The 27,821-nt window shown below is 39.1% G+C and overlaps 1 protein-coding gene across 2 annotated transcripts in view; it reads left to right on the top strand.

Annotated features, from left to right (window-relative positions):
* The window catches only part of CD109 (CD109 molecule), a 136,832-nt gene extending 109,623 nt beyond the window's left edge, over positions 1-27,209 (top strand). Inside the window, exons 24-33 of one of the 2 annotated variants that reach the window (XM_059400144.1) lie at positions 4,157-4,238; positions 6,601-6,829; positions 10,329-10,494; positions 12,230-12,420; positions 12,883-13,038; positions 14,290-14,355; positions 17,967-18,109; positions 21,962-22,109; positions 24,182-24,284; positions 26,749-27,209. In XM_059400144.1, coding sequence (XP_059256127.1) covers positions 4,157-4,238; positions 6,601-6,829; positions 10,329-10,494; positions 12,230-12,420; positions 12,883-13,038; positions 14,290-14,355; positions 17,967-18,109; positions 21,962-22,109; positions 24,182-24,284; positions 26,749-26,924 — 1,460 coding nt within the window. In that variant the 3' untranslated portion in view covers positions 26,925-27,209. Of the gene's footprint in view, positions 1-4,156; positions 4,239-6,600; positions 6,830-10,328; positions 10,495-12,229; positions 12,421-12,882; positions 13,039-14,289; positions 14,356-17,966; positions 18,110-21,961; positions 22,110-24,181; positions 24,285-26,471; positions 26,698-26,748 lie in introns of those variants that run through there. The other variant, XM_059400145.1, reaches the window with a different exon arrangement.
* The last annotated feature ends 612 nt before the right edge of the window (positions 27,210-27,821 follow it).

Genomic DNA, 27,821 nt, shown 5'->3' with positions numbered 1-27,821 from the left:
AAAAAAAAAAAGAAAAAAGAAAGAAAAGAAAAGAAAAGAATTAAAAAAATGAAAACACCTAAGAAAAATGTAAAAAAGAAAAAATATATATATTAGATAAACTAGTAAAAAATCGTTAAAAAAGAAACAGTTAAAAAAAAAATTTACCCGAAGGCGAGAAAAAAAACAACAAAAAATGAAAAAGAAAAAAATTAAATTAACTGCAAGACTAAAAAAAAATCACAGGTAAAAAGCCATGAGTTCCGTGCTCGGCTTTCTCCTCTTCTGGAATTCTGCTGCTCTCCTTGGTATTGAAACCGCACTCCTTGGTAGGTGAACTTGGTCTAGGCTGGATTTCTTGTTGATCTTCTGGGGGAGGGGCCTGTTGTAGTGATTCACAAATGTTTTTGCCCCAGGCGGAATTACACTGCCCTTACCCGGGGCTGGGGTGAGTAATCCACTCGGGTTTGCTTTCAGGAGCTTTTGTTCCCTGAGCGCTTTCCGTAGAGTTCCGGAGGATGGGAATACAAATGGCGGCCTCCTGGTCTCTGGCCCGGAGGAGCGGAGAGCCCAGGGCCGCACTCCTCAGTGCGCCCTCAGAGAACCGCGCCTGACCTCCGGCCGCGCTCCGAGCTCACCGAGCCTGCGACCGGTTCAAGGTAACACCGAGCTGCGAGCTTACTGTCGGCTCTGTCTCTGTAGCCGGCTTTCCCGTTCCAATACCCGCAAGCTCTGCGACACTCAGACACCCCCGATCCTTCTGTGACCCTGCGGGACCTGAGGTCACACTGACCCTGCGTGGGCTTCGCTCCGGTTTAGCCTCTGGAGCGATGTCCCTCAGCGGAACAGACTTTTAAAAGTCCTGATTTTGTGCGCGGTTGCTCCGCCGCTTGCCGGGTGCCGGCCCCTCCCCCCCCGGGGTCTATCTTCCCGTCGCTTTGGATTCACTTCTCCGCCGGTCCTACCTTTCAGAAAGTGGTTGTTTTTCTGTTTCCAGAATTGCTGTTCTTCTTGTCTTCGATCTGCCGATGGATTTTCAGGTGTTTGCAATCTTTAGATAAGCGATCTAGCTGATCTCCGGCTATCTGAAGTAGTCTCGGCCTGCTACTTCTCCGCCATCTTGACTCCTCCCCCACATTTTTTCTTATATATTGTTAGAGATATATCTTCAGGGTAGAATCCTTAAAGTTGGATTATTGGGTCAAAAGACATAGACACTCCCTTACACAGCACTTGTACTGTTCTGAGTTCCCTCTAGCATCGAACAAGGTATTGGTGTTCTTACAGCCTTCCCAACAGAATGGGTGGTCAGACGTGAATCTTTGCTAACAGGATGGGTGAGAAATGGTATCTCAGTGTAGTTTTAATTTGCATTGCACTTAGTATGAAGTTGAACATTTTTCCATATATTGAAGTCCATCTCCCTTGGTTTCATTTGTGAAATGTTTCTTGTCGTTTGTCCATTTTCTTTCTTATAGGATTTTACTCTTTTTTTTCTAAACTTAAAAGGTACTTTATATAAGTATATGTATAGCCATGTAGTAGTAATATATAAATATATATAATTTATATGTTAATATTAGGGACATTAGCCATTTTTCTGTGTGTGCCACATATTTTCTTCTAATTCATCATCCTGTGTTTTGCCATGGAAAAGTTTAAAATAATTTTTTATGGTCCTATTTATTACATATTTTCTTAAAAATTGGGAGTTAGAAAGCCTTTTCCCTTGCCTGTGGTATGGAGTGATACCTCTTTTTACTGAGGGCTTGCCACATAAAAGGTGCTGTGCTCTGTGCTGAGGACTTTTCACACATTAACTGAAGGAGCTCTGTGAGTTAGCAGGAAACAGCAGCTTTGGAGACCTAGACCTTGGCTATGTCTGGTTACGGAAGTTGACTAGTTTCTGGCTTCAATACCTCCCAACTGCATGACCTTGCACTTGGTGTGTTGTGAGTTCCAGTGTCCTCATCTCTGATGATGTTATCTCTAAATAGCCTTTACATCCTAGAGTTGTGAGAATTACCTGGGTTCATACATGTGAAAGGGTTTTGAACAGTTCCTGACATACAATCACCGTTGGATCAAGATTTGATATTTAATTATTGTACCATAATATTTCAATTTTAAATATCAAGATTATAACCCCATTCTTTAAATTAAAGCAGAATTCTGACATCACCTAAATGTTGTTTATATTTCTTTCTTTCTTTCTTTTTTTATATTTCTTTTCCTGTAGGTCTTAAAGATCACCATGACACAGTGTCTTGTTTTTTACATGCTTTGTCTTATTGCAGCTTTAATTAGATCTGGAGTTTCTGGGGAAGGGCTTAAGGAGGAAAGTTTGGGACATGGCAAGAGCAGATTAACTGTAATTTTAAACCATCAGTGCTCATGTTTTGTTAGTTAAATATGAATTAATTTCTTATAGTTATTGATGCTTCTAAAATGTGGTATTCATAGAGTAAAACTTTTTTTGTTCCTAGAGTTTACTAGAGATTGAATTCAACATTTTGTAAATGCTTATGGTTGCCAGGCTTTATGTGACCATGCTGCAAAGTTCATACTGTGTGATGTCACCTGCCTATACTAGAATCTTGTAATTTTCAGGAATACTTCTTGGTTACCAGAGAATCATTGATAATGCCTTGTGTTGGAACAACTTTTCACTTTTTCTTCTGCTTGCTTTCTAATGATTAATTATTGATATTTCAATTTCATTTTTAGCAGCTTAGTTTGTTGTGGGTTGTTTGGTGAATCTTGTTGTGATCTCAGTCATTGGTCTTTGAGACCTACGTCCATTGCTTTTCAAATATGAAACACCTGCCTTATTTGCAGCCATTTATTTGCAAATATGAAACATCTGCTTTTATTAAAGTCACTATATGAGCCTTAACCCCCTTCTCAATTTACTTCTAAGGTGAGACTTCATTACCATTGCTGGCTTCTTCTCTTTTTTTTTTTTTGAGAATTTGGAATTGATGTGGTGGCAGAGAGGTTGGTTCTTTGGTTTACTTCAGTTGGCCATTGCCAAAATATTTTAAAGCTGTTGTCTTAGATTATTTAACAATTTTCCCATTCTTTTGCTGGCCTAAAAATAGAAATTATTTTTACTTTTTATTTTAGCCCAAAACTTTGATTTTGATACTCTAGATAGCATTTTTCTTAGGTAGCAAACAATTTTAGATGATTAAGCATGGAAACTATTGTAGTCAACCCTACAAAGTTAAATAAAGCTTGGCCTTTAGTTTGTTACTTTTAAATTATTTATTTATTTATTTATTTATTTAGAGCACGAGTTTGGGGAGGGACATAGGGACCGAGAATCTTTTTTTTTTTAAAGATATATTTATTTATTTTTGTGAGAGGGACAGAGAGAGAGAGAGAAAACACACGAGCATGAGCAGTGGGGAGGGTCAGAGGGAGAAGCAGACTCCATGCTGAGCAGGAAGCCTGTTGCAGGACTTGATCCCAGGACCCTAAGATCATGGCCTGAGCAGAAGGCAGATGCTTAACTGATTGAGCCACCCAGGCACCCCCCCTACCTTTTTTTGTGTGTGTGTGGTGCAAAAAGGTGATTTTATTAAAGCACAATGATAGGACCGATAGGTAGAAAGAGCTGCTGCAGGGAGAGAGAATTTTTTTTTTTTAAGATTTTATTTATTTACTTGACAGAGATCAGAAGTAAGCAGACAGGCAGGCAGGGGGCGGGAAGCAGGCTCCCCACTGAGCAGAGAACCCAACTCGGGGCTTGATCCCAGGACCCTGAGATCATGACCTGAGTCGAAGGCAGAAGCTTAACCCACTGAGCCACCCAGGCGCCCCAGGAGAGAGAATCTTAACTTGCTCTCACAACCCTGAGATCATGACCTGAGCCAAAATCAAGAGACCAGTTTGCTTCCCTTTAAGTGGCTAGAATTGTTGTCTCTGTTTTGGTATTTTTCTGAATTTAGTTGGAGCTATCACAGTTCTTATTTTACACATTCTGCTTGAAAAGTCTTGATAGTTTTACTCTCTCACAGCACTTAATATAGAAAATATTCAGTATCAGTTGCTGATTTAATATCTTCTTTCCCATTCTTTGTTTATGTTTCTGTAATATGAAATCATGATTAGAAACTTCCATTCATTTCAAGTTGTGATGACATCGATCATCTGTGCCCTTTTTGTCTGACAGGTTACCAGAGAGAACTTCTCTATCAGAGGGAAGATGGCTCTTTCAGTGCTTTTGGGAATGATGACCCTTCCGGGAGCACTTGGTAAGTGTGTTTTTGTTTTTGTTTTAAGATTTATTTATTTATTTGAGTGAGAGAGTGCCAGTGAGTCCGGGGAAGGGCACAAGGGGAAAGAGAGTGAAACTTTAGCAGATTTCTCGCTAAGCTTGGAGTCTGACTCAGGACTTGATCTCAAGACTCTGAGATCATGACCTGAACTGAAACCAAGAGTCGGACATTTATGCAACTGAACCACCCAAGGACCCCCACTTGGTAAGTGTTTTTTACTAATAGAACAAATCTTTCAGGAGTGGGCTCTTATTCAGGCAAAATGGCCATGAAACTGACAGATGTGTCCCTATGTATATGGGCTCATAGGTTGCTTTTCCTATAGCCTGTCTTTAAGGGAGATTTTCTTTTTTAAATATGGTTTTAAAACACTAACAAGTAAAATGTTTTTATTTAGAAAAGATAAGCTATAAATCCTTTTTTTGTGGGAAAAGTAATAAAAAATACTTTATGATGATGGTGCAGTTGACAAGAAAAACTGGTTAGAAATACTGAGTGATTATTACATAGCTTTTTTGTTGTTGTTGTTGTTTATTTAATTTAATTTAATTTTTTTTTTTTTTTTTTTTTTTTTTTTAGAGAGAGCACGAGTGCAGGGGTGGAGGGGCAGAGGGAGAGGGAGGAGAGTGAATCTTAAGCAGGCTTCACGCCCAGTGTGCATGGACATTTAACTCAGTGAACCATCCAGGCACCCCGACGTAGTTTTTTTCTTAGTTATACATGATCAATACAAATTTTGTATTAACACAGTCAACATAGGTTTCTTTAAGGTTATTTTTTGTGAAAAACTGTGATGGAATTAAGTAATAAGCAACCAGATTTCCTCCAGAATGGAATTTCTGTGCGGCTGATTTTGGATGATTATTTTCTCTCCTTGTACTATTGTCAGTTCTTCATTTCACCCAGAAGATTAACTAACTGTAGCAGTCAGGTTGGACAAGGCACGTGGTGATAACAACCCCCTAATCTCAGTAGTTTAACAAGAGCTTCTTTCTTGCTCATGCTGCAAGTCCACTATTGGTCAGCGGGGGGCGCTGTAGTTCTTCCTCAGCCGACACCATTTCCCAGGACGCTCCGGGCTTACGCGAGTCTGGGAAGAGAAAGCTGGTGGACCCCTCACCGGTAATTAGGAGCTTCAGCCTGGGTGCAGCATTTCTCCTCACTGAGTCATTGTCAGAGCAGGTCACATGGCCGTCCTTAACTTCAAAAGGGTGGAAAAGTGAACTTCTCTGCATACTCAAAGTAAAAGAGGATCAGCTGTTACTGAATACTAGTAATATTTATCACACCTCAACAGTTCATAGAATGAGACATATTGGCTTCACTTCAAATTCTCTTTTGGCCTGTGTCAGGATATAGATCCATAAATAGAAAGGTTTCAGTGTTTTATTGCTTGATGATCTTTTCACCTAAATATTTATTGTTCTGTAGCAGGCATTGCCTAACGTTTTCTGTAAAGGTCTGACAGTAAATATGTTAGGCATTGCAGGCCACATAGAGTCTCTGTTGCATGCTAATTCCCCTCCTGTCCGTCTGTCTGTCTTTCTTATCTCCCCCCCTTTCCTTTCCTTTTTCTTCTTCTTCCTTTCTCTCCTTTCCTTCCTTCCTTCCTTCCTTCCTTCTTTCCTTTCCCTCCCTCCCTCCCTTCCTTCCTTCCTTCCTTCCTTCCTTCCTTCCTTCCTTCCTTCCTTCCTTTCTCTCTTCCCTTCCCAAACTATTCTCAGGTGGAGGGTAGTGGAAGGGACACACGTGTAAACAGACACTAGGCTGGATTTGGCACAAGGACAAGATTTGACCAAAACAGATTTGGTCTGCAAGCTGTAATTTTCTGACTCCTGTCCTGCCGGAAAGAAATTATCCGTTTTTTCTAGTTAAGAGTGCTACAGTTTGACTGTGAACTATATGTACTTCATCCATGGCTTTAGGGCTAAGCCAAGTGTGTAATGGGATCTTCCTTGGTAAATACCTAGAACACTCCAAAAATGATAACCTTGGACAATTTAATTCTTTTGGAATGTTGAATTCTCAACTTATAAAATAGTGAGGGGGGAGGCGCATGAATTAGATGACTTCTAAATTCCTTTCCAAATCTGATATTTTAGAAGTTGACCTGGAATTTCTTGGCCATCCTCAAGTGGGAACCTTGTCTACCAGCTCGGCTGAGATGTTTATGTTGCCTCCTTGTTGCCTTTTATCCCTTTGTTCCTTCTTCCATGATTATCCTTTTGTGAGTCTTTTGGTTGGGGAGAAATGTTACTGTTGGTGTTTTCTTGCTCAGTGTTATTTAGAGGACTTTATAAAGTGTATTTTATGCAGTTTTTCTCCTTTTTTCACCTAGGTTGTCAGCTTTTGTTTTAAGATGTTTCCTTGAAGCTGATCCTTACATAGATATTGATCAGAATGTGTTACACAGAACATATACGTGGCTTAAAGGACGTCAGAAATCCAATGGTGAATTTTGGGAGCCAGGAAGAGTGATCCACAGTGAGCTTCAAGGTGGCAATAAAAGTCCAGTAACGCTTACAGCTTATATTGTGACTTCTCTCCTGGGATATAAAAAGTATCAGGTACTTAATCTTTAATAAATGATGGATGGGAAATCACAAGCAAGTTACGTCTTGATGAGTCAAGAATGTGTCTGGAAACCAAAAGAGTTCTGCAATTTTACATCACATTTGAAGTCTGAGTTTGGGTACCTTTTTGCTTTGCCTTTGTGACCATATTCTAAAATCTGAGAATGAAAATATGAACCTGCTTTTTCAGAATAACTAAGAATGCTTTCTTGTATAAATGGCATACTTGCTATTGGTAAGATAAATCAATATGTATTTATCATTGAGTCTACGGCCATACCACCCTGAACGCGCCCGATCTCGTCTGTATTTATCATTGAAAAGATTAGTTTCTTAGGGGACAGAAAATCCTTCAGAATTTGGGAACGTATGCTAGCAGATTTAGGTTTTGAAGAATTTTTTTTTAATTTCTAAAATATCATGGAGCGATGACAATGTCTGCTAATTTAGTACAAAAGTATACCCACACTCTAAAAATCATGTTAAAGGTGCGTGAATTCTGGATGAGAATGAGTATGCATGGAAAGTTATGCTAATGAACTTATTTTTGCTTCAGAACTGTTTCAGTGATTGAAGTGTAAATGGAAAGATTCCATTTTATTTTATGCCTTTACTGCTTTAATGGCAACAACATTTCACATGATCAAAAACAGCCATTCTTCATAGTAAGCTCCTACTGTTTCCCTAGTCCAGTCTTAGACACATGGAAGATAAACTTTCCCTTAAGCTTAGAGGTTCAAAACACGAGATCAGATATGAATAATATTTTTCTCAAACTATATTTTGTGCTCACCTCCAAGTTCATGATATTCAGTGGTAGAAGCATTGGCAAATGTTCTACTTTTTATTTCTTATTCCTTCTAGGAAATGGTGCCTATTTACTCATAAAAACTGAAAAGCAGTGTTTTTTCTTTGTTTTTAAATCTTTCCTTTTAAAATCTTTTCTTTCTTTTTATTTAAATCCCGGGTAGTTAACATACAGTGTGATATTAGTTTCGGGTATACAACATAGTGATTCCACACTTCCATACATCACCCTGTGCTCATCATGACAAGTGCAGTCCTTAATCCCATCACCTGCTTCACCCATCCTCCTGCCACCTCCCCTCCGGTGACCATCAGTTTGTTCTCTACACTTAAGAGTCTGCTAATGGTTTGCCTCTCTCTTTTTTTCTTCTTCGTTCATTTGTTTTATTTCTTAGATTCTACATATGAGTGAAATCATACGGTATTTGTCTTTCTCTGACTGACTTGCTTCACTTAGCGTAACACTTTCTGGCTTCATTCATGTCAGTGTAAATGGAAAGATTCCATTTTATTTTATGGCTGAGTAATATTCCATTGTGTACACGCATGCACGTGCACACACACAGACACACACACACACACACACACACATATTCTTTATCCCTTCATTAGTCGATGGACACTTGGGCTGCTTTCATATCTTGGCTGTTGTAGACAGTGCTGCTATAAACATTGAGGTGCACGTATTCTTTTAAATTAGTACTTTTGTATTCTTAGTGCAATTGCTGGATTATACGGTAGGTCTGTTTTTAATATTCTGAGGAACCTGCATACTGTTTTCCATGACTGTATCAGTTTACATTTTCACCAACAGTGTGTGAGAGTTCCTCTTTCTCCATATCCTCACCAACACCTGTTGTTTCTTGTGTTGTTGACTTTACCCGTTCTGACAGGTGTGAGGTGATAACTCATTGTAGTTTTGATCTGTTTTTCCTTGATAATCAGTGATATTTAGTTCATGTTTGTTGGCCATCTGTATGTCTTCTTTGGAACAAAGTCTATTCACGTCTTCTGCCCATTTAAAAAAAAATTTATATGAGGGAGAGAACATGTGAGCAGAGGAATGGACAGAGGGAGAGGGAAAGAAGCAGACTCCCTACTGAGCACAGGCCCAAGTACAGACTTGATCCCAAGACCCAAAGATCATGACATCAAGAGCTGGATGCTCAACCAACCAAGCCATCCAGGCACCCTCCTCCACTTTTTTTTCTTAAAGCCTTTTTATTTTTAAGTAATCTCTTCACCTAGGATGGGACTTGAACTCACAATCCTGAGATCAGGAGTGCATGTTCCATGACCAAGCCAGCCAGGTGCCCCTCTTCTGCCCATTTTTAATGGGGTTATTTGGGTTTTGGGTGTGGATTTGAATCAGTTCTTTATATATTTTGGATACTAATTCTTTATCAGGTATGTTGTTTGCAAATATCTTCTCCCGTTCTGTAGGCTGCCTTTTAGTTTTGTTGATTGTTTCTTTGGTTTGTGGAAGCTTTTTATTTTGATGTAGCTCCAGTAGTTTATTTTTGCTTTTGTTTCACTTGCCTCAGGAAACATATGTAGAAAGAAGTTCCTACGGCCGAGGTCAAAGAGATTACTGCCTTTGTTCTCTTCTAGGATTTTTATGGTTTCTGGTCTCACATTTAGGTCTTTAATAAATTTTGAATTTATTTTTGTGTATGGTTCACTTTCATTCTTTTGCATGTGGTTGTCCAGTTTTCCCAACAGCATTTGTGAAAGAGACTGTCTTTTTCTCATTGGATATTCTTTACTGCTTTGGGGAGATTAATTGACCATATTGTTATTGCTGGTTTATTTCTGGGATTTGTATTCTCTTCTGTTGATCTAGGTGTCTATTTTTGTACCAGTACCATACTGGTTTTTTTTTTTTTTTAAGATTTTATTTATTTATTTGACAGAGAGAGAGATCACAACCAGGCAGAGAGAGAGGAGGAAGCAGCCTTCCTGCTGAGCAGAGAGTCCCATGCGGGGCTCGATCCCAGGACTTGAGATCATGACTTGAGCTGAAGGCAGAGGCTTCAACCCACTGAGCCACCCAGGCGCCCCCAGTACCATACTGTTTTGATTACTACAGTTTTGTAATATAACTTGAAGCCTGGAATTGTGATGCCTCCAGATTTGCTTTTGTTTTTCAAGATTGCTTTGGCTATTTGGGGTCTTTTGTGGTTCCATACAAATCTTCGGATTGTTTGTTCTAGCTCTGTGAAAAATGCTGTTGGTAGGGATTGTACTTTTGATGGGGATTGTACTAAATATATAGATTGCTTTGGGTAGTGAGGACATTTTAACATTATTTGTTCTTTTACTCCATGTGAGCATGGAATGTCTTTCCACTTCTTTGTGTTTTCTTCATCAGTGTTTTATAGTTTTCAGAGTACATGTCTTTCATCTCTTTGGTTAAGTTTATTCCTAGGTATCTTCTTCTTTTTGGTGCAATTATAAATAGGTACGATTCCTTCATTTTTCTTTCAAATGCAGTATTATTTTCAAAATGAATAGCAAATCTTTAAATGTCAGTGATCATCCTTGATTCCCATTGCTCAGGACAAAGTCAGATACGTAAACACACTCTGAAATTACTTTTTGAATGAATGTTTGGAAATACTTTTTGTTTAAAAAATGTGTGGTAATGGGTTACTTTGTATAGTAAAACATATGTTTTTTTTTCAAGCCTAATATTGATGTGCAAGAGTCTATCAACTTTTTGGAGTCTGAATTTAATAGAGGAATTTCAGACAATTATACTTTAGCTCTTATAACTTATGCACTGTCATCCGTGGGGAGCCCTAAAGCCAAGGAAGCTTTGAATATGCTGACTTGGAGAGCAGAACAAGAAGGTAATGCATGGGATTGTTTGAGATTGTTAGACTACTATGCATTATGAAATATACAAAGTATGTGAGAAAGTTTTGTAAGCCAGATAGGAAGTTGATAACATTTACCTCTTCTGAATGGGATGATAAATGAAATGCAGATGAGATCAGATGAGTCTGACATGGCTGCTTCTGCTCTCCCTGTGTTTTCTAGAGAATTTCAGGGCTTGTGTGTTTCCTTGTTTTAGATATGTTCTGCCCCATGTCAGTTACCTTTTGAGCTCTTTGATACCATTTCTGGTTTGGTGGCCTTGAGTGGTCATTAGGACAAAAAGTTGTAGAGAGACTTGGGTTCAAATTCTAATACTACTTGCTTTTCTGAGCTTCAGTTTTCCTAACTATAAAATGGGAATAACAACTAGCAAATGTTCAAAATTTGAACTAAAATGCTATTTAATAGAAATGCAAATGCTGAAAAATGCTGTTAGTGAGTTGGATGACTTTTTTTTTAAAAGATTTTATTTATTTATTTGACAGAGAGAGATCACAAGTAGACGGAGAGGCAGGCAGAGAGATGGAGAGGCAGGCAGAGAGTGACCTATAAGTACTGAGCAGAGAGCCCGATGTGGGACTCAATCCCAGGACCCTGAGATCATGACCTGAGCCGAAGGCAGCGGCTTAACCCACTGAGCTACCCAGGCGCCCTAATTTTTTTTTTTTTTAAATGGGCTACAACAAGAAAAAAAGTGCAGGTGTTGCTACTTCCCGGATGACCTCTATGGTTGGGATCCAGGTGTGTGTGTGTCTGTGTGCACGTGTGCACACACGTGTGAGAGAAACAAGGGTAGACAGCGATGGGGATGAGTGGGCAGAAATAAGTAATGTCCACTGATTTGAAGCCTTGTTAATTCAAGAAAGGATAAATGTTGAAAGTGCTTAGAGATTTTTTTTAAGACTGTAAAAAACATTGCATTATTTTTAGCAGTAATTTAGATTGCATTCTTATTATCTTTACTGCCTTTTGCAGTGCTGGGCACTAGATTGTTACCTGGAGACTGTAGGTCTTGATATTTCTTCTCTGCTTGTTTAAGTGGTAGTTATTATTCCACCTGAGTGTGATCATCTAAAGAATAATATTTGAGCGGGGAGTGGGGACGCCCAGTAAGATGTTCCTCTGAGGGTAACAGGAATATCTCTAGGAAGATTGTTGAGCTGGCCAGGGTCCTTCATTTTTTCTTTTTTCCTTCGGGGCTTGGATTTTTGAACTTATAACACCAAATTTCAGATAATGAAAAAAAGGAGAGGTTTCCGGGAACATTAGAGCTGGTTAATGGCAGATTCCCAGAACGGGATTCTTTCTAATGTGTCCTAAAATATTTTTAGGATGGCCTGGTCGGAAAAGTTATGTACATTATCTTCTGGAGTATAGTATGTTTTTCTTTTATTTATAGCTGTTTAGTTTTGAGCCAAACATGTGGAATTTCCCTTGGGAAATTATTTTCATCAAAATATCTTCAAATACAAGGAAATGGATGAAAATTTATAAGTTGCATTAGTTTAGAAACTGACCTATAAGTACATGTTTACATATATGTCTGTGTTTGTGAATACACATATATTTGCATGGCATAAATATATTCATATTTGGAAATATATATATATGTTGTAAAGTAGGACTTGGACCAGTGTAGGAATATTTAATGGTATAAAATAAAATTTTTGCTCCATTGGTCAGACTATTACCATTTGTTTCTTACAGGAGGCATGCAATTCTGGGTATCATCAGAGCCTAAACTTTCTGAATCCTGGCAGCCACGTTCCTTGGATATTGAGGTTGCGGCCTACGCGCTGCTCTCACACTTCCTGCAGTATCAGGTGTCTGAGGGAATCCCAATTATGAGGTGGCTCAGCAGCCAAAGAAATAGCTTGGGAGGTTTTGCATCTACCCAGGTGAGTGATGATAGTTTTTCATTTTTTAAACTAAATATAGTTTAAATATAAATGTAATTTTTTGAAGGAAGTAGGTGGTTGCTTTCTTCATGACTTCATAAAATTGGCAATTGAAAAATTTAGTACTGTAAGTCAAAGGTCTAAATTACTAATTTTCATCTTTTTCTCATCATGGATGTAAACATCATCTGTGCTATGTATGTGGGAAAAATTAGTTCCCCATGTATCCAGGCCATCTTTCCTGCGTGGTAACTGATGGAGCAGATACTCAGTGTCAGTCAGCAGATACTTTCCGAGCCTTTCCTGTACTGTATGTCTCGGACCTTCAGAAATGAATAAAGGAGAACTCCACTCCCAAGGAGGGTGGATGACTACATAGCAGGTCTCCTAATTACCCACTTTAAAGACTCTTCAGTGACACTGATATAAGCTTGTATGCACACGTTTTTCTTTCCTCAATAGGACACCGTTGTAGCCTTGAAGGCCCTATCTGAATTTGCAGCCCTAATGAACACAGACAGGACCAACATCCAAGTGACTGTGACGGGGCCCAGTTCACCAAGTCCTGTAAAGTTTCGGATTGACACACAGAACCGCTTTCTCCTCCAGACATCAGAGGTGTGGACAAGGGGGTGGTTATTTACAATTATGTGCAGGTGATTCCTTATGCTGGAATGTTGTTTTATTATTTATTTCCATTCTGTTAACTTCAACAGAAGCTTGTTCCTAGAACCCTGTAAAGAGACTGGGAGGAAGGAGTGCCCTCCTTTGGTTGAATTTGCTGAGCTGGGGAAGAGGGGAGAGCGGGGGATGGGAACTTTGGAAAGATTTGGAAAAGGAGAAAATACGGGCTCTATCATATTGGGAAAGGAGTGAACACCTGCTGAGTTCCTGTGCTCTGCAGGCAGTGTGCCAGATTTCTTCACATGTACTATTGCATTTGCTTCTCAAACCAACACTAAGAAAATATTTCATCTCTACCATGCACATGATAAAACTGAGGCTGAGGAAGGTTAAGTAACTTGCTCAAGATCATGTTGCGAGAAATAGCAGGGCTAGGATATGAACCTGTGTTTCTGACTGTGTTCTTTCCAGCTGTACCACATGGCCTCTTAGGGGAATTGATAGAATCAGGACTAAATTCTTACTTTAAAATGGAATAAAGACTTATCATACACCCACTTTATTCCTGGGGTTAACCTTGTGGGAAGCTGAGAGTAATGGATGAAAGTGATAACTTCAGGGCTAGAAACTGAGGAAGAGCGCTGGTGGCAAAAGAAAAGGAGTAGTGTGACTCCTAGTCCCTGATCATGTGCCTCTGTGTTCATAGGAAGGCCAACAGATCAGTCGGATTAGGCACTAAGGGAGATGGAGGAGTGAGAGGACTTTTGTTTCTTTTTCTTTTCTTTTTTTTAAAGATTTTGTTTATTTGACAGAAATCATAAGTAGGTAGAGAGGCAGGCAGAGGGAGGGGGAAGCAAGCTCCCTGCTGAGCAGAGAGCCCGATATGAGGCTCAATCCCAGGACCCTGAGATCATGACCTGAGCCAAAGGCAGAGGCTTTAACCCACTGAGCCACCCAGGCGCCCCAGGACTTTTGTTTCTTGTCTCTCTCGCTTCTGCACCTCTAGGAGGGCAGCCCTATCTCCTCTCTGAAAGGCAGATGGGGGTGTGTGGAGAGTGGACCCTTCCTCTGCCTTCACCTCTCTTACCTGGTTGGCTTTTGACATGGGAAGCTGTGTGAATTCTTAGAGCTTTTCACAGATGGCTTACACTCCTAGCGAGGGGTGACACTGATATCCTGTGCTTGCTAGAAAGATGGAAGTATGGAAGATTAGTCTTATTCACTTTTCCCCCCATCTTCATTCAGCTTGCTGTGGCTCAGCCAATTGCTGTTAATATTTCCGCAAGTGGTGTTGGATTTGCTATTTGTCAGGTATGTAACGATTTTCATTTTTGTTTAGTTCAATAATTCTAAATTTTAGAACAGTTCTTTCATTTGGGGTACTGCTAAATCTGTAACAGATAATGCATAAAATTCTTAAGGATCTCTATCTGTGACTTAGGTAAGATAAATCACTCTCTTTAATAAAAAGTATTAGAGATGTCACTACTAGTCAGTGGAAAGCAACCAATGGATTGATAATTTTGGAAAAATACTCCTTGTGTATTATATGCTCTTTGAAGTTAGAATTAAATTCTTTTGATATGATCGTGTGAGTTGTTGGGAATGCCCATCTTTTTGTGAAAATACAGCTCAGAAATTGTAATGCTGGTAGAGTTTCTACTAAGACTTGATAATACAATACTTTTTGCCCATAACTTCTTAATATTCATTTAACAATATAAAGTTCAACATGGTTTTATAAGGAATAGATTTGAAGATAGGAAATGTGTCCCTTTAATGTAAATTCTTATGTAACTGTTGGCTAATTGAATTTAAATTAAAAAATAAAGTCTTACATAATAGTAAATAAAACGATTAGAGCATGATATATCCAATGCTTTGGTATAAGAAAAATCCAAATAAACTTACTTTTAATTGTGCAATAGCATTAGAATAAAATGGAGGTAGTATGTAAAATCCTGAATGGAATAGTTATTATATTTAATACACTGGAAATTATAAGGACTTGACATAATCTTATTGCAAACAAAAATCATATGTTATAGGACCAAAAATCTGTACGTGCTTGGTTAGAATATACAAACCAAACAAACCCTGAAAGATTTATCGAGAAAGTTAAAAAAAAAAAAAAGGCTGTTATACGGAAAAAGTACTTTTCCAGAAACCAGTACAACTGTTATAGTTAAAAGAATAAGTATACTTGCTAAGTATTGCAGATAGATGGTCAGGTATCATTTCAAAACTTCCAAGTAATTCTAAGATTATTTTGTATAATATTCAAAACATGGTAGTAAATGTTTTTTTAAAAATCAAGGAAAATTATCACAGTTGAAAGGAACAGTATTCAACAAAAAGAATAGAAAAAGAAGAGTGAATAATTTCTATTTGTCTTTACTAACAAAGGCCACATGAAAATTCTCACTCTCAAGCTGTCTTTCAAAGCAAACAGCAAATCCAAAAGTAAATACACAGGATAGTTTAGATACAACTGAAAAATCACACATACTTATATCACTAATTGGTTGGAATTCATTCTCGATTAAAGCAAATGTAGATAAATTACTGAAGCCAAGTGAGTTTTACTTGAGCTTTGAAGGACACAGTGTAAATGTGGTACGTACTAGTCAGAAGGCTTTTGGAGAAGACTCCAAACGAAGGCTTTTGGCTTTTTGGAGAAGACTCCAAACGAACCTTTTCCAGAAAACGAAAAGGAGGGACCGATAGGCACTTGTTAGGATGGAGAAAATTGCTAACAAGTTGGACACCTCGGAATGGGTACTGAGATTCTTTTAGTTGATATTTTTGTTAAGTGTTCTAGATAAAGAAAGGAAAGAAATCTCTGAGGTTTGCAGAGATTAACCCCATATTAAGTACTGAAATACTAAGCTGTTGGAAATAAACTGCAAGACGTCTGAGAGTTCGCCGAATGAGCAGTTGGGCTTTTCATGGGTCAAACGTTAAGCCCAATGCTTCATTAGAGATAAGTATTAATTATGACCCAGAGGACAAAATCTAGTAGTTCTTGTTTGTTTCCTGATGACATTGGTCTGTAAAGGACGATTGCATGCCCCTGCAAAGGGGATGATGGAAATAGCAGAGACCATCTCTCCAGTTACGTGAAACTATTCTTTTTTTTTTTTTTTTTTTTTTTTTTTAGATTTTTTTTATTTATTTGACAGAGAGAAATCACAAGTAGATGGAGAAGCAGGCAGAGAGAGAGAGAGAGAGGGAAGCAGGCTCCCTGCTGAGCAGAAAGCCCGATGCGGGACTCGATCCCAGGACCCTGAGATCATGACCTGAGCCGAAGGCAGTGGCTTAACCCACTGAGCCACCCAGGCGCCCACGTGAAACTATTCTTCACCTCCTCCAAGAATATTCTAAAATTTTAATTGTAGTTTAAGGAAGAGTTGGAGACAACCAGAATGATCAAGGGGACGAAGGGATTATACAAGCTAGGTATAGAAGAATGAAAAGTTGTAACTCTTAGATTTGAAAGATGAAGGCTTAGAAAGAAGATTTTGAGTATTATAAGCTTTTTGAAGTTAATATTAAATTCTTTAGATAGGATTAATGTGAGTTGTTGGGAACTCCCATCTTTTTAAAAGTTTTTTATTTTTTTTTTAAAAGTTTTTATTTATTTATTTTAGAAATAGAGTGTGTGGGGGGCAGGGAGAAGCAGAGGGAGTGGGATAGGCAGACCCCACACTGAGCACAGAGCCCAAATCAGGACTTAATCCCCTGGCCCTGAGATCATTACCTGAGCCAAAATCAAGAGACAGACCCTTAAGTGACTGAGCCACCCAGGCACCCCAGAAAGATGATTTTTTAGAGTGTGAAAATCTACAGAGGGTACTGGATGCTTAGTTCTGGTGTGTGTGTGTGTGTGTGTGTGTGTGTATGTGTGTGTGTGTGTGATTTAAGTATAAGAAAATACAACATTATGGGATGCCTGGGCGGCTCAGTTGGTTGGGTACCTGCCTTTGGTTCGGGTCGTGATCTCGGGGTCCTGGGATCAAGTCCCACATTGGATTCCTTACTAGGTGAGGAGTCTGCTTCTCCCTCTGCCTCTGCCCTCGTTGTGCTCTCTCTTCCTCTGACAAATAAATAAATAAAATCTTAAAAAAAAAAAGAAAAAAGAAAACACATTAAATAGCAACAGTAAAGTTTATGAAACTTGGTATCAAAAAAGGAAGAAGAAATAGATTCCAATTCAGCTTGGTATGAGGCAAGTGTAGGAAATTTTGAGTAAATTCCAAGCTTTTGATCTTAGGAACCCTTTGGGGAAAAAAAACAAAAGAACAAAAAAACAACAAAAAACTTCTCCTCACACTTGCCCAGTGTCCCCATAGTACCTTTCACTAGTGGTAGGCACAGAGAATTAGCTGAAAAAGACCCAGTTGTCTTAAAATCCGTCATTTATTTTATCATGTTTTGAAAGTATTGTACAACCAAAAGAACACTGAGCAGTTGAACAAGTTTCTGTTCAATCAGGGCTTGAAATGAGTTTCTAAGATTCCGGTTTGTGAAAAACAACATCACTTGGGCAGCAGAGCTTAGAAATTAGTGGATGGTCTCAAGAAAGAAATAGGCAGTAGTTTCATTTTTTCCCTAAAGGGAATGTTTTACATTCTTTGAAAAAAAAATACCTATGAGTATCATGAAGGTCTATACCTGCTCTGGAGTATTACATAAAACTTTTCTCAATTTTAAAAATTATTGCTTATAAACTTTTATAATTTTTGTTAATAATGATACTTTTTGACTAGTAAAACTAGTTTTTTTCTTGGTTGAAGATTACAAATCTAGTTGTGTTTATCCCAAAGAAAATCAGTACCTAATATTTAGAATTTATGGTGATAGCAATTTATTGCTAATAATTTATGACTAGCTTATTATTTATGCTAATTTATTGTTTACAGTTTAATGTTATTTATAATGTGAAAGATTCGGGTTCCCCAAGAAGACGGAGATCTATTCAAGACCAAGAAGCTTTTGATTTAGACGTTGCTGTAAAAGACAATAAAGATGATACTAATCACTTGAATTTGAATGTGTGCACAAGGTTGGTATTGCTTTAAGTCCTTTCTTTCTCTTTCTTTTAAATAGATTTGAAGATTAATTAATTAATTAAAGAGAGGGAGAGAGAGAGAGCACATGTGATGGGTTGTGGTGGGGGGCAAAGGGCCGTGGGAGACTGAGAGAGAGAACCCTAGGCAGGCTCTATGCTCCAATTGGCATGCTCCAATTTGGAGCCTGAGACAGGGCTTGATCTTGTGACACTGAGATCATGACCTGAGCCAAAATCAAGAGTCAGACACTTAACTGACTGGGCCATCTACATCCCAGATTTGGAAATTATATATATGTAGTTATCTAACTATATAGATATAAGGAGTTACAGGGGCACCTGGGTGGCTCTGTTTGTTAAACTTCTGCCTTTGGCTTGGGTCACAATCCGAGAGTCCCGGGATCAAGTCTCATCTTGGGCTCCCTGCTCAGTGGGGAGCCTGCTTCTCCCTCTGCCTGCTGCTCCCCCTACTTGTGCTCGCTCTGTCTCTCTGTCAAATAAATAAGTAAAATCTTAAAAATACATATATAAAGAGTTACATTTAACAAAGATTTCAGTTATTTAATGTACTTCAGATTATAAACTAGAAATACTGCTTAATTAAGTTTAAGTACTTCTCAATGTGTTCAAAATAATTTACAAGTTTTTTATATTTATAATAACTGAATAGAAAATTTTAATAAAATGTAGGTCTTAATATATGAAAACTTCAAATTAACCAATCATGTTTAATACTCTAAAATTCATTATTACTTGGTTAGTAATTTTCTGTTAAGTAATTATTCCAAGTTTATATTCAACCTTTAGTGTTATGCTTTGGAACCAAGACTTTATAAGAACATGCAAGTTTAATGAAGAGAATAGAGTTTTTAAAGATTTCATTTATTTTTTTGAAGACAGAGATCACAAGTAGGCAGAGAGGCAGGCAGAGAGAGAGGAGGAAGCAGGCTCCCCGCTGAGCAGAGAGCCCGATGTGGGGCTCGATCCCAGGACCCTGGGATCATGACTTGAGCCGAAAGTAGAGGCTTTAACCCACTGAGCCACCCAGGAACCCCGAGAATAGAGTTTTAGACACAGTGAGAATATTCTAGTTTAGAAGGTGTTCACCTTAGATAAATAGGCACTTTTAGCTTCTGGGAGTACTTAATAAGGTTTATTCTTATTAATTCCTAAATTTAAGAATTCTTAAATTTAATTTAAGAAATTAATTTAAAAAATTAAATAAAATTTAATTCTTCAACTTAAGAATTCTTACATTTAATTTAAGAAGTTAATTTTAAGAAATTAAATAAAATTTAATTCTTCAACTTAAGAATTCTTAAATTTAATTCTTAAATTTAGTCTGTATCCAAAATATCTGAGGATCTTGTTAAGTCAAAAGGAAAAGGGGTGGGGCGCAACAGAGCAACTCCTGTAACAGGTTCTTGAGCCAGGAGACTTTACAATTTTTTCCTTGTCGGTCTGGCCTCTTACCTCTACATGATTTGCTGTGAAGTTGGGAGTTACTATGAAGATACACTGCTATTGAGGAGCACTGTCTGCTCTTCTTAAGTACCCGCCAGATGTTCTTCAAGGTCATCACTGGGTGTTTCTCCAGGGGGCCAACCTCTTTAGGCATGGCGTGAATACACTGTCCTCCATTACTACTAACATCTCTACTACCTTTGGGCCTGCATGTTCATGATTTTGATATAAAATGTCACCTGTGTTTGTCCCATTCATTCCCTTCCTGGGCATTTCGGACGCACTGCAGGGGGAGAGCAGGATTCCTTCAGTGGCCTCCTTTTCAGCTGAGAAGAAAGTAGGACTCCCACTCTTCTTTATGAAGCTTATGATTGGGTTGTTTTCCAGAATAACAGCATCAAGTTTTTATTATTTCAAGTAATAATAAGCTGTATTTGTCACAAACTTACATGCCAGGCATCGTATCAATCACTTTCACATGCATCTCATTTAATTGTTACACTAACTCTATAAAGTAGGTGGCATTATTATCCCTGCTTTTGTCATTCACTCATTCATTCATTCAATATCTGTTGAGTCTCCATTCTGTACCCAGCACAGTGTCAGATGTTGGAATATAACAGTGATCTAAAAAAGACAGAGGCCCCGTCTTTATGGAGCTTACTGTTTGGAGGGGAGACAGAGAGAAACTAATAAAAATAAATCTTCTAAATCAGTATAAAATTCTGGTTTTGAAATGGGCAAAGAAAAAGGTCTTTGGAACTGTGAGAGGGATTTTACCTCTTAGGGAGGTCAATTGAAGAAACAGATGAGGAAAATTAGGTGAAATCAAAATTCCTATCAGGATGGGGCCTCATTACTTACGAGGGCTCATGAAAGGATGTGGGATTCCAACTCTTAACCTGTCATCAGGAATCAGATGGGTGACAGAGTCTGATAAAGATATATATATCTTTTTTCCTTTTTGGGGGGAGAGAAACTAGAGAAGGGAACTGTTTTCATGTGAGAGTAGCAGTTGGTAAAAAGGATTTGTATGCTCTACTAGTCTTTTGAGAAAAATCTGATATGAAACAATTAACATTTTTAGTGAAAATTTTTAGTGGAAAAAGAAAAACGATATTTTAGGTGCTTTATTCCCATCCATAGGGTCCAAGCCCTTAATCAATTTAGAGGAGGTTTTCTGTGTGTGGTGTAGACATTTAACAAATTCTCCCAGGGGCTGACAGAAAGACCAGGTCAGCAGAGGCGCTTTTGATGCTGTCCGAGAAAGTCATTGTATTTAAGCCGATTGGCTTAAAGTTTGCTTCAGTGTTTGCTCTGACACAAACACCTCTAACTGCAAGGCACTTGGTTTTCAACGACACCTCTCTTGGCCAAGTGCATCACTCTGCAGATGGTTTCCCTTGTTTGTGATTGCTGAGCCAGCTGTCGTCGGCCCTTGTGCTGTGTGGCTTTTCAATCAGACGGGTTTGGCAGCCCTTGGTTTGCTTTGCTGCTCTCAGAAGCAAGATTCTCTACCAGCCCTTCTTGCTTTTGCCGTCTGCAAGGACAACAGGAACTCACCTAACAGTGCTGCAATCCTTTCACATTGTAGGCAGACTCCTTTCTATAACCACATTGGGTTCTTAACTGCTCCAAGCAAAAAGCTCTTGCCACCTATTCATTGCCGAAAACCGTTTATTTTAAAGGAGACAAAACGCCCGTTGGCGCCCAGATCCTTTTGATGCTCTTGTTGTGTACAACAGGGTGAGAGAACAAGGTGGTGACACAGAATTTTCCAAGGCTTGGCATTCTCGCCAGGTGGCCAAAGAAAACACAAAATGGGCTCCGAGTACATTTTGGAGAACAAAGGGAAGGACCCTCCCTACTGGTCTTCTTTTTCTAAAACCAGATGAGAAGATTGGTAAAGACTTGGCGGTCGTCTCCTGCTTTAAGTGGTCAAGTTTTCAGTTTCTTTTTTGGGTCCTGGCTTTCAGCTGGAAAGCTCAGAGCTGTCAACTTCTGAGAAAATGAAAAATGCGATTCAGTTTGGAATCACCCCGAGAAGACATCATTGCCCACTGAGAGGGCGTCCTGGTTGTACTTGTTACAACTCTGTGGGCACAAGGCTGACACTCTGAAGGCATTTCGCATCATGTGAATGCATTGCTAAATTATTATTCCTCATATGGTTGAAAAGTATAAGAATTTCATACCTACCTGGAAGGAAAGGATTACCGGTTTTATAATAATTTTCTATAGAGATTTTTTTTAACCTCAACTAAACCCCAAGTATTTGGAATAACACTTGGCAGTTTTAATATTTATGCGATGAGAGTTTGCCAACAGCTTGAGGTTTTTCCTAAAGGGTTTTTCCCTTCCATCCTTTCCTCTTTACTGTAGGTTTTTGGGCCCAGCTAGAAGCGGCATGGCCTTGATGGAAGTGAACCTCCTCAGTGGTTTCACCGTGCCTTCGGACGCAATTCCTCTGAGCGAGACTGTGAGGAAAGTGGAGCATGATCATGGAAAAGTCAACCTATATTTAGATTCTGTAAGTAGTAAAACGTAAGTTTCATGTAGGTGACTGGTGACAAGATGCCATTTATTGTCTTGGAAAGACTGCCTTATGCTAGACCTATTTCCTTTGTCTTTATTTCAGCTTTTTGTGTTCCCGAATGATCCTAACGTGGCAATTGTATATTTATCCCCACTAAAAAGACATCACTATAAAATCAACATAAAGAGAATACTGTTAATGATGAGCCTGATGAAAGTCTTGACAACTAAATTATTATTTCTTGCCAGATGTAAACTCTATAGAAACTTGTCACATTGTATTTTCAAAAATTCAGTCCAGGTCGCAGTTTGAGGACCCTCTGCCTTAGGGAATTGCTAAAATTATCTTTTTTACATTTTTTATTAATTTACTTGACAGAGATCACAAGTAGGCAGAGAGGCAGGCAGAGAGAGAGAGGAAGGGAAGCAGGCTCCCTGTTGAGCAGAGAGCCCGATGTGGGGCTCCATCCCAGGACCCTGGGCTCGTGACCTGAGCTGAAGGCAGAGGCTTTAACCCACTGACCCACCCAGGCACCCCATAATTATATATTTTTTAAAAAATTTAATTTATTTGAGAGAGAGAGAGAGAATGCGCACACAGGGAGAGCAGCAGACAGAGGGAGAAGCAGGCAGCCTGCCGAGCAGAGCCTAATGTGGGACTCGATCTGAGGACCCTGGGATCGTGACCTGAGCTGAAGGCAGATGCTTGACTGACTGAGCCACTCAGCATCCCTAAAATTATCTCTTTAAATGCTGATAATGAAAGCTTTAATTACAAGTTCTACAATGCTTTCATAGAAATTTTAATAAATCCCAATAGGGTTAATATTCCTGCAATGAATATATTAGGTGCTTAAATCATAGAAGAATATTCTCAGAGGTTTGGTCTTCACACAAATTATTATATAATTTTCATATACTCTTCTCATTGTTATATGAAACTTACTGATCCAAGAATAAGGTGCATAAGAGAGACTTACGTGAAAATTTGACCGTACTTATGTCTCAAAACTGCTGGCATATAACTTATTCTTTTTTTCAAACATCTATATGAAACTCTTAGGTTGAATCAAAATAGAGTTTTAAGTCTTTTTAGGCTTTTATGTTATGTTGGGGGAATCCCCTACATTTCTTATTGCAGTTTTGCCAGGTATGAATCGGAAATATATTGCGTTCGCAATAGATATACTTTAAAAACAACTAGTTTCTGAATGTTCTCATTTGTCTTAAGACGTCAAAAGCCACTTTGGCCAAAACTTTGTTAAAACTTGTCCAAAGTCTCTAGCTTCTTTCTCTGTTCAGGAGTTTTCATGTATTATTACGTACTGCTTGAATACCAAGGGTTTGATTTCGAACTTGAAAAACAAGTTTGAGGTTTGTATCTAATAATGCAATTGGTTTTGGAGTTTGTCCTGTATCTATGATGTACTTGTATGTATGTGTGTATCTACATATGTTTTTATTTGATGGTTATCTTAATTTGAGTGTGCAGTATGTTCTGACTGATTAATTTGACTTTTCATTTACCGCTATTGGCACGTAATGGAATATTTGAAGGAATTTATCAATTCTCAGGTTCCTTTAACAATATCGGTTGTCACATTGGCCCCTCCTAGAGGCAAGGAGCTGACCTTTTGCACCCCATATAAATTTTTGGCTATGGGGTTACCTCACAGTAACCCATGAGGTTGCTTCTGTGAGCTGAAGGCAGTTCTTCAGAGAGGGGGGCTACCAGGAGCTATCAGCAGCGACAGGGTGGGTATGTTGTGGGTATGTTGCTGAGTGAGGCACCTGGGCCAGGAATGTGCATCCTTGGACTTGCTGCTTCCTTAACCCTCTGATTCTCAATATTGTTCTGGTAAAATGGAAGTGAGAACAGTACCTATCTTGTAAGAATTGTTTTATGAGCTATATGAGATAATTTATATAAAGGGCTTACCACAACACCGGGAAGGTAGAAATCCTCCCTAAATGTTAGTTTCCATAAATGATAAGAAAAAGAAATGTCGTTTGGTTTATCATGAACACATTGTCTGTCACCCCCTTAAGTCTTTTGTATTTTTCAAGGTAAATGAAACCCAGATTTGTGTGGATATTCCTGCTGTGAGAAACTTTAAAGTTTCAAATACGCAAGATGCTTTGGTGTCCATCACAGATTACTATGAACCGAGTAAGTGTGTTCTAGAGTTTCTGATATCTTAGAAATTAAGTCAGGCATTTATTCATTTGTTCCTTCATTCATTTGTTTACCGTGGCCATGTATCTTGTGTGTGAGGAGTGTTCTTGGGGAGATCATAGGTGTGGGGAAAGTATAAGAGAGCGTAGGAGGTGAGCTTTTCAATTAAATGAAGACAATTAATAATTTTAAAAAGTCCCATGATAGCATTGAGCAGATGAATACAAAAGTGATGTTTTTCCTAATATTCTTAGGTTTTTCCTCATATTTCAGGTTTTTAACTCGCACTTAGAAAATTTACAAAGAAAAAGTGACCTAACCGTGAGTCTAGTTATATGCAGTTTCCGGGATTTTGCTTCCGTTCCAAGCATCCCTTCCGTCTGTTTTCTGTTTTAAAATGGGATTTCTTCAGGAGAGAACATGAGCCTCATTTGCAGTATGAAAGACTGGGATGGGTTTAGCTGAGTCTGTTGTTTTGCTAAAATTTATATATTTATATCAGGTTTTTTTGATTAGCAGATCAAGAAAAATATAGTCTGTCTGAAAAATAACTTGAGCTTCTTTGATTTTACTGGTCACTTCTTACTTTATAAAATGTTAAAAAGTTAGGTTGTGAAAGCAGACATCTGGTTTGTAGATCACCCAGGTTAATTAGGACTACTTCTACACTCAGTCACAGAGCGAAGTTCTGTTGAGAATATGGTCTCTGTAATTGTAATAGATCTCATTCTGAGTGGGTACTCCTGGTGGCTCAGAATCATCAGAATGTGTGAGAATCATTAACGTTTTGATGTACTTAGGAGTTGTAGGTACACTCTAAAGTGAAATGAACTTGTTCATGTGGTCAGTAGTGTTTGATAGAGTATCATAGAAGATGAAGGTTAAGAACACCCGTTCTGGGGCGCCTGGGTGGCTCAGTGGGTTAAGCCGCTGCCTTCGGCTCAGGTCATGATCTCAGAGTCCTGGGATTGAGTCCCGCATCGGGCTCTCTGCTCAGCAGAGAGCCTGCTTCCCTCTCTCTCTCTGCCTGCCTCTCCATCTACTTGTGATTTCTCTCTGTCAAATAAATAAATAAAATCTTAAAAAAAAAAAAAAAAAGAACACCAGTTCTTTCTCCTTCTGAGTCAACAAATCAGTTCCTCTCATCTTCTGCCTCTTGGTGGAATTGGGGAAAAGCATTTGCTCAGGTTCTTATGGGAGGGTTGGGGAAACACTGAGGGTGGCCCTTCTTTTCTGTGGAAGGGCGGGATATATGGTAGAGACTTAATGGTAGCGCCCAGTTATCCAACTTCGGAATTCAGACTAGTTGCAGAAGTCTCCAACTGATGTTTCTTCCGCAAATGGAGAATATTTTAAACATTTGAAAAATAAAAAAGATACAGTTTGTATATTTGTGTGTGTGTGTGTGTGTGTGTGTGTGTGTGTATGTGAGGGAAGCAACTTACTTAGGAGGGGGACATTTTTAAATGAAAATATGGGAAAGATCAGAAATAGTAAAAACCTTACCAACCCAGTTTTAAAGATTCTAACATTAAAAAAATATGATAATAAAAATATTTAAAAACACAATATCAAAAAATCATGAAGAAATTTGAAAATAGAATGTGTTTTTAAAACTGTAAAAATAAAAATCATTTGTGATGTACGGTAAGTTTACTGTAGTGCTGCAGGTACTTTATGCAGTTTTTAGAAAATATTAGCTTATGCTATAAAATTCACCCCCAAATATTAGCTTGTACTATAAAATTAGATGCTATATGCTCAACGTTTTAAAACATTGAAACTTGTTACAAAGGCAGGCTTCCCTTTGTATTTTTATATATATATATTTTTTAAAGATTTTATTTATTTATTTCACAGAGAGAGAGTACAAGTGGGCAGAGAGGCAGGTGGGGCCGGAAGTGGGGTGCGAGGGAGGGGGGAGCAGGCTCCCTGCTGAGCAGAGAGTCCGATGCGGGGCTTTTTCCCAGGACCCTGAGATCATGACCTGAGCTGAAGGCAGAGGTTTAACCCACTGAGCCACTCAGGCACCCTGTATTTTTATATTTTTTTAATAAAGCCCACAGTAAATCTCTTTTTGGGAGTTCTAATAAGCTTTGCTTGAATGCAGAGAAAATGACACTAGAAAATAAACTCCAAGAAGGTAAAACAAGCCTCCATTTCAAGTCTTTCCTGTTCCAGATTGGAGTCGCAGAGTGCAGCTGTGGTCCGTTCCCACCCACCTCGCCCCTGACCATCTTCCCAGAGAGGGCCACAGTGCAGGGAAGGCATTGTTTCTCTCTTGGATTTGGTTAGGAGCGTGAGACCCTCCTGAGCATTTCAGTTGTTTCTTGTAAAGAAAAATAAAACTGTGAAGAATGGAAAACTCTGAGATGTGTATTGAAATGGTGGTAAGGTTTGGTGGAGTCAACGTTTCTAAACAAGGGATCTGTGTAAACTGGTGTCTGCCTCTGCACAGGGAGACACACGGTGAGGAGTTACAACTCGGAAGTGAAGCTGTCCTCTTGTGACCTCTGTGCGGATGTTCACGGCTGCGGTCCTTGCGAGAGAGGAGCTGCGGCCTCCCTTTATCCCGCTTCGGCCATCGTGGTGCTCGGGGTCGCGCTGCTCTTCTCTTTGCAGTGTGGGCTGTGATTCATTTTTTAAGGACTCCACGGAACATGGACATTTCCAGAAGTCACACGTCTTGTTTTCGTTATCAAGTATTGCCTCTGTTCTTGAAAAACAATTTTTTTTCTCTTTGTGGGGTTGTGGGGGGTGGTGCACAACAGGTCCTAGAGGCATAGATGTCATCACTGACTTCTGTGTGGAACAGAATCTCAGAGTTTCGCAGTCGTGTGTCTTTATTTCCCCCTCTTAAAAATCGTTCAGGTGTGTTTCATGGAGGTGTTGTTTTCCCAGAATAAATGCGTTATTTTAGATTAGTTATTCTTTTTATTTTCTAGAAGAAATGAGCCTGGGTTCTTAAGCATTACTATACAGCGGTGTTGGCTTTAGCATTAAAGACAGATGTCTGGGAACTGAGAGGCACCAAACAGAGGAGGAGCTTGCTCTGTTCCCTTCCTACATCCACCCACCTCTGCCCTCCCCCATGCCTCACCCCCAGTGGTCTCAGTCTATCCTTCATGAATAATATTCTTCTTCCTTTTAGTAGGGGGTGAATTTATTTTTTTTTAAGCCAAGTGTTTTGTTTTATTTCACTCCAATTGTAATCTCATCCTCCAACCTTTACCCTTCCTGTTTTTCTTCTGGAGAGAAGGAGAAAGGGAATGTGTGATTCAGAGCTGGAGGAGTGTACGGAAAACTGCCCTAAGGAGTCATGGGTGCCCTGCCTTCCCTCTCCCTCAGCCCCACACATTGGCTCTGGTTCTGGGATGAGAGTCCGAGGCCATGGCAGAATGTGCCTGAGACCAGAAGATGCAGCTTTGTGTTAGCAATGGGGGACGATTAACCAGGGCACACGATACTATCGAAGACGGACAGGCTGACTCCCTGTGGTCTGGGCAAGAAGCTGGGCCTTAGCAGGGACTG

This window comes from Mustela nigripes, chromosome 5, assembly GCF_022355385.1.
Source record: "Mustela nigripes isolate SB6536 chromosome 5, MUSNIG.SB6536, whole genome shotgun sequence".
In the NCBI taxonomy this organism is placed as follows: domain Eukaryota; kingdom Metazoa; phylum Chordata; class Mammalia; order Carnivora; family Mustelidae; genus Mustela; species Mustela nigripes.
This window is presented reverse-complemented; position numbering and strand designations above follow the sequence as displayed.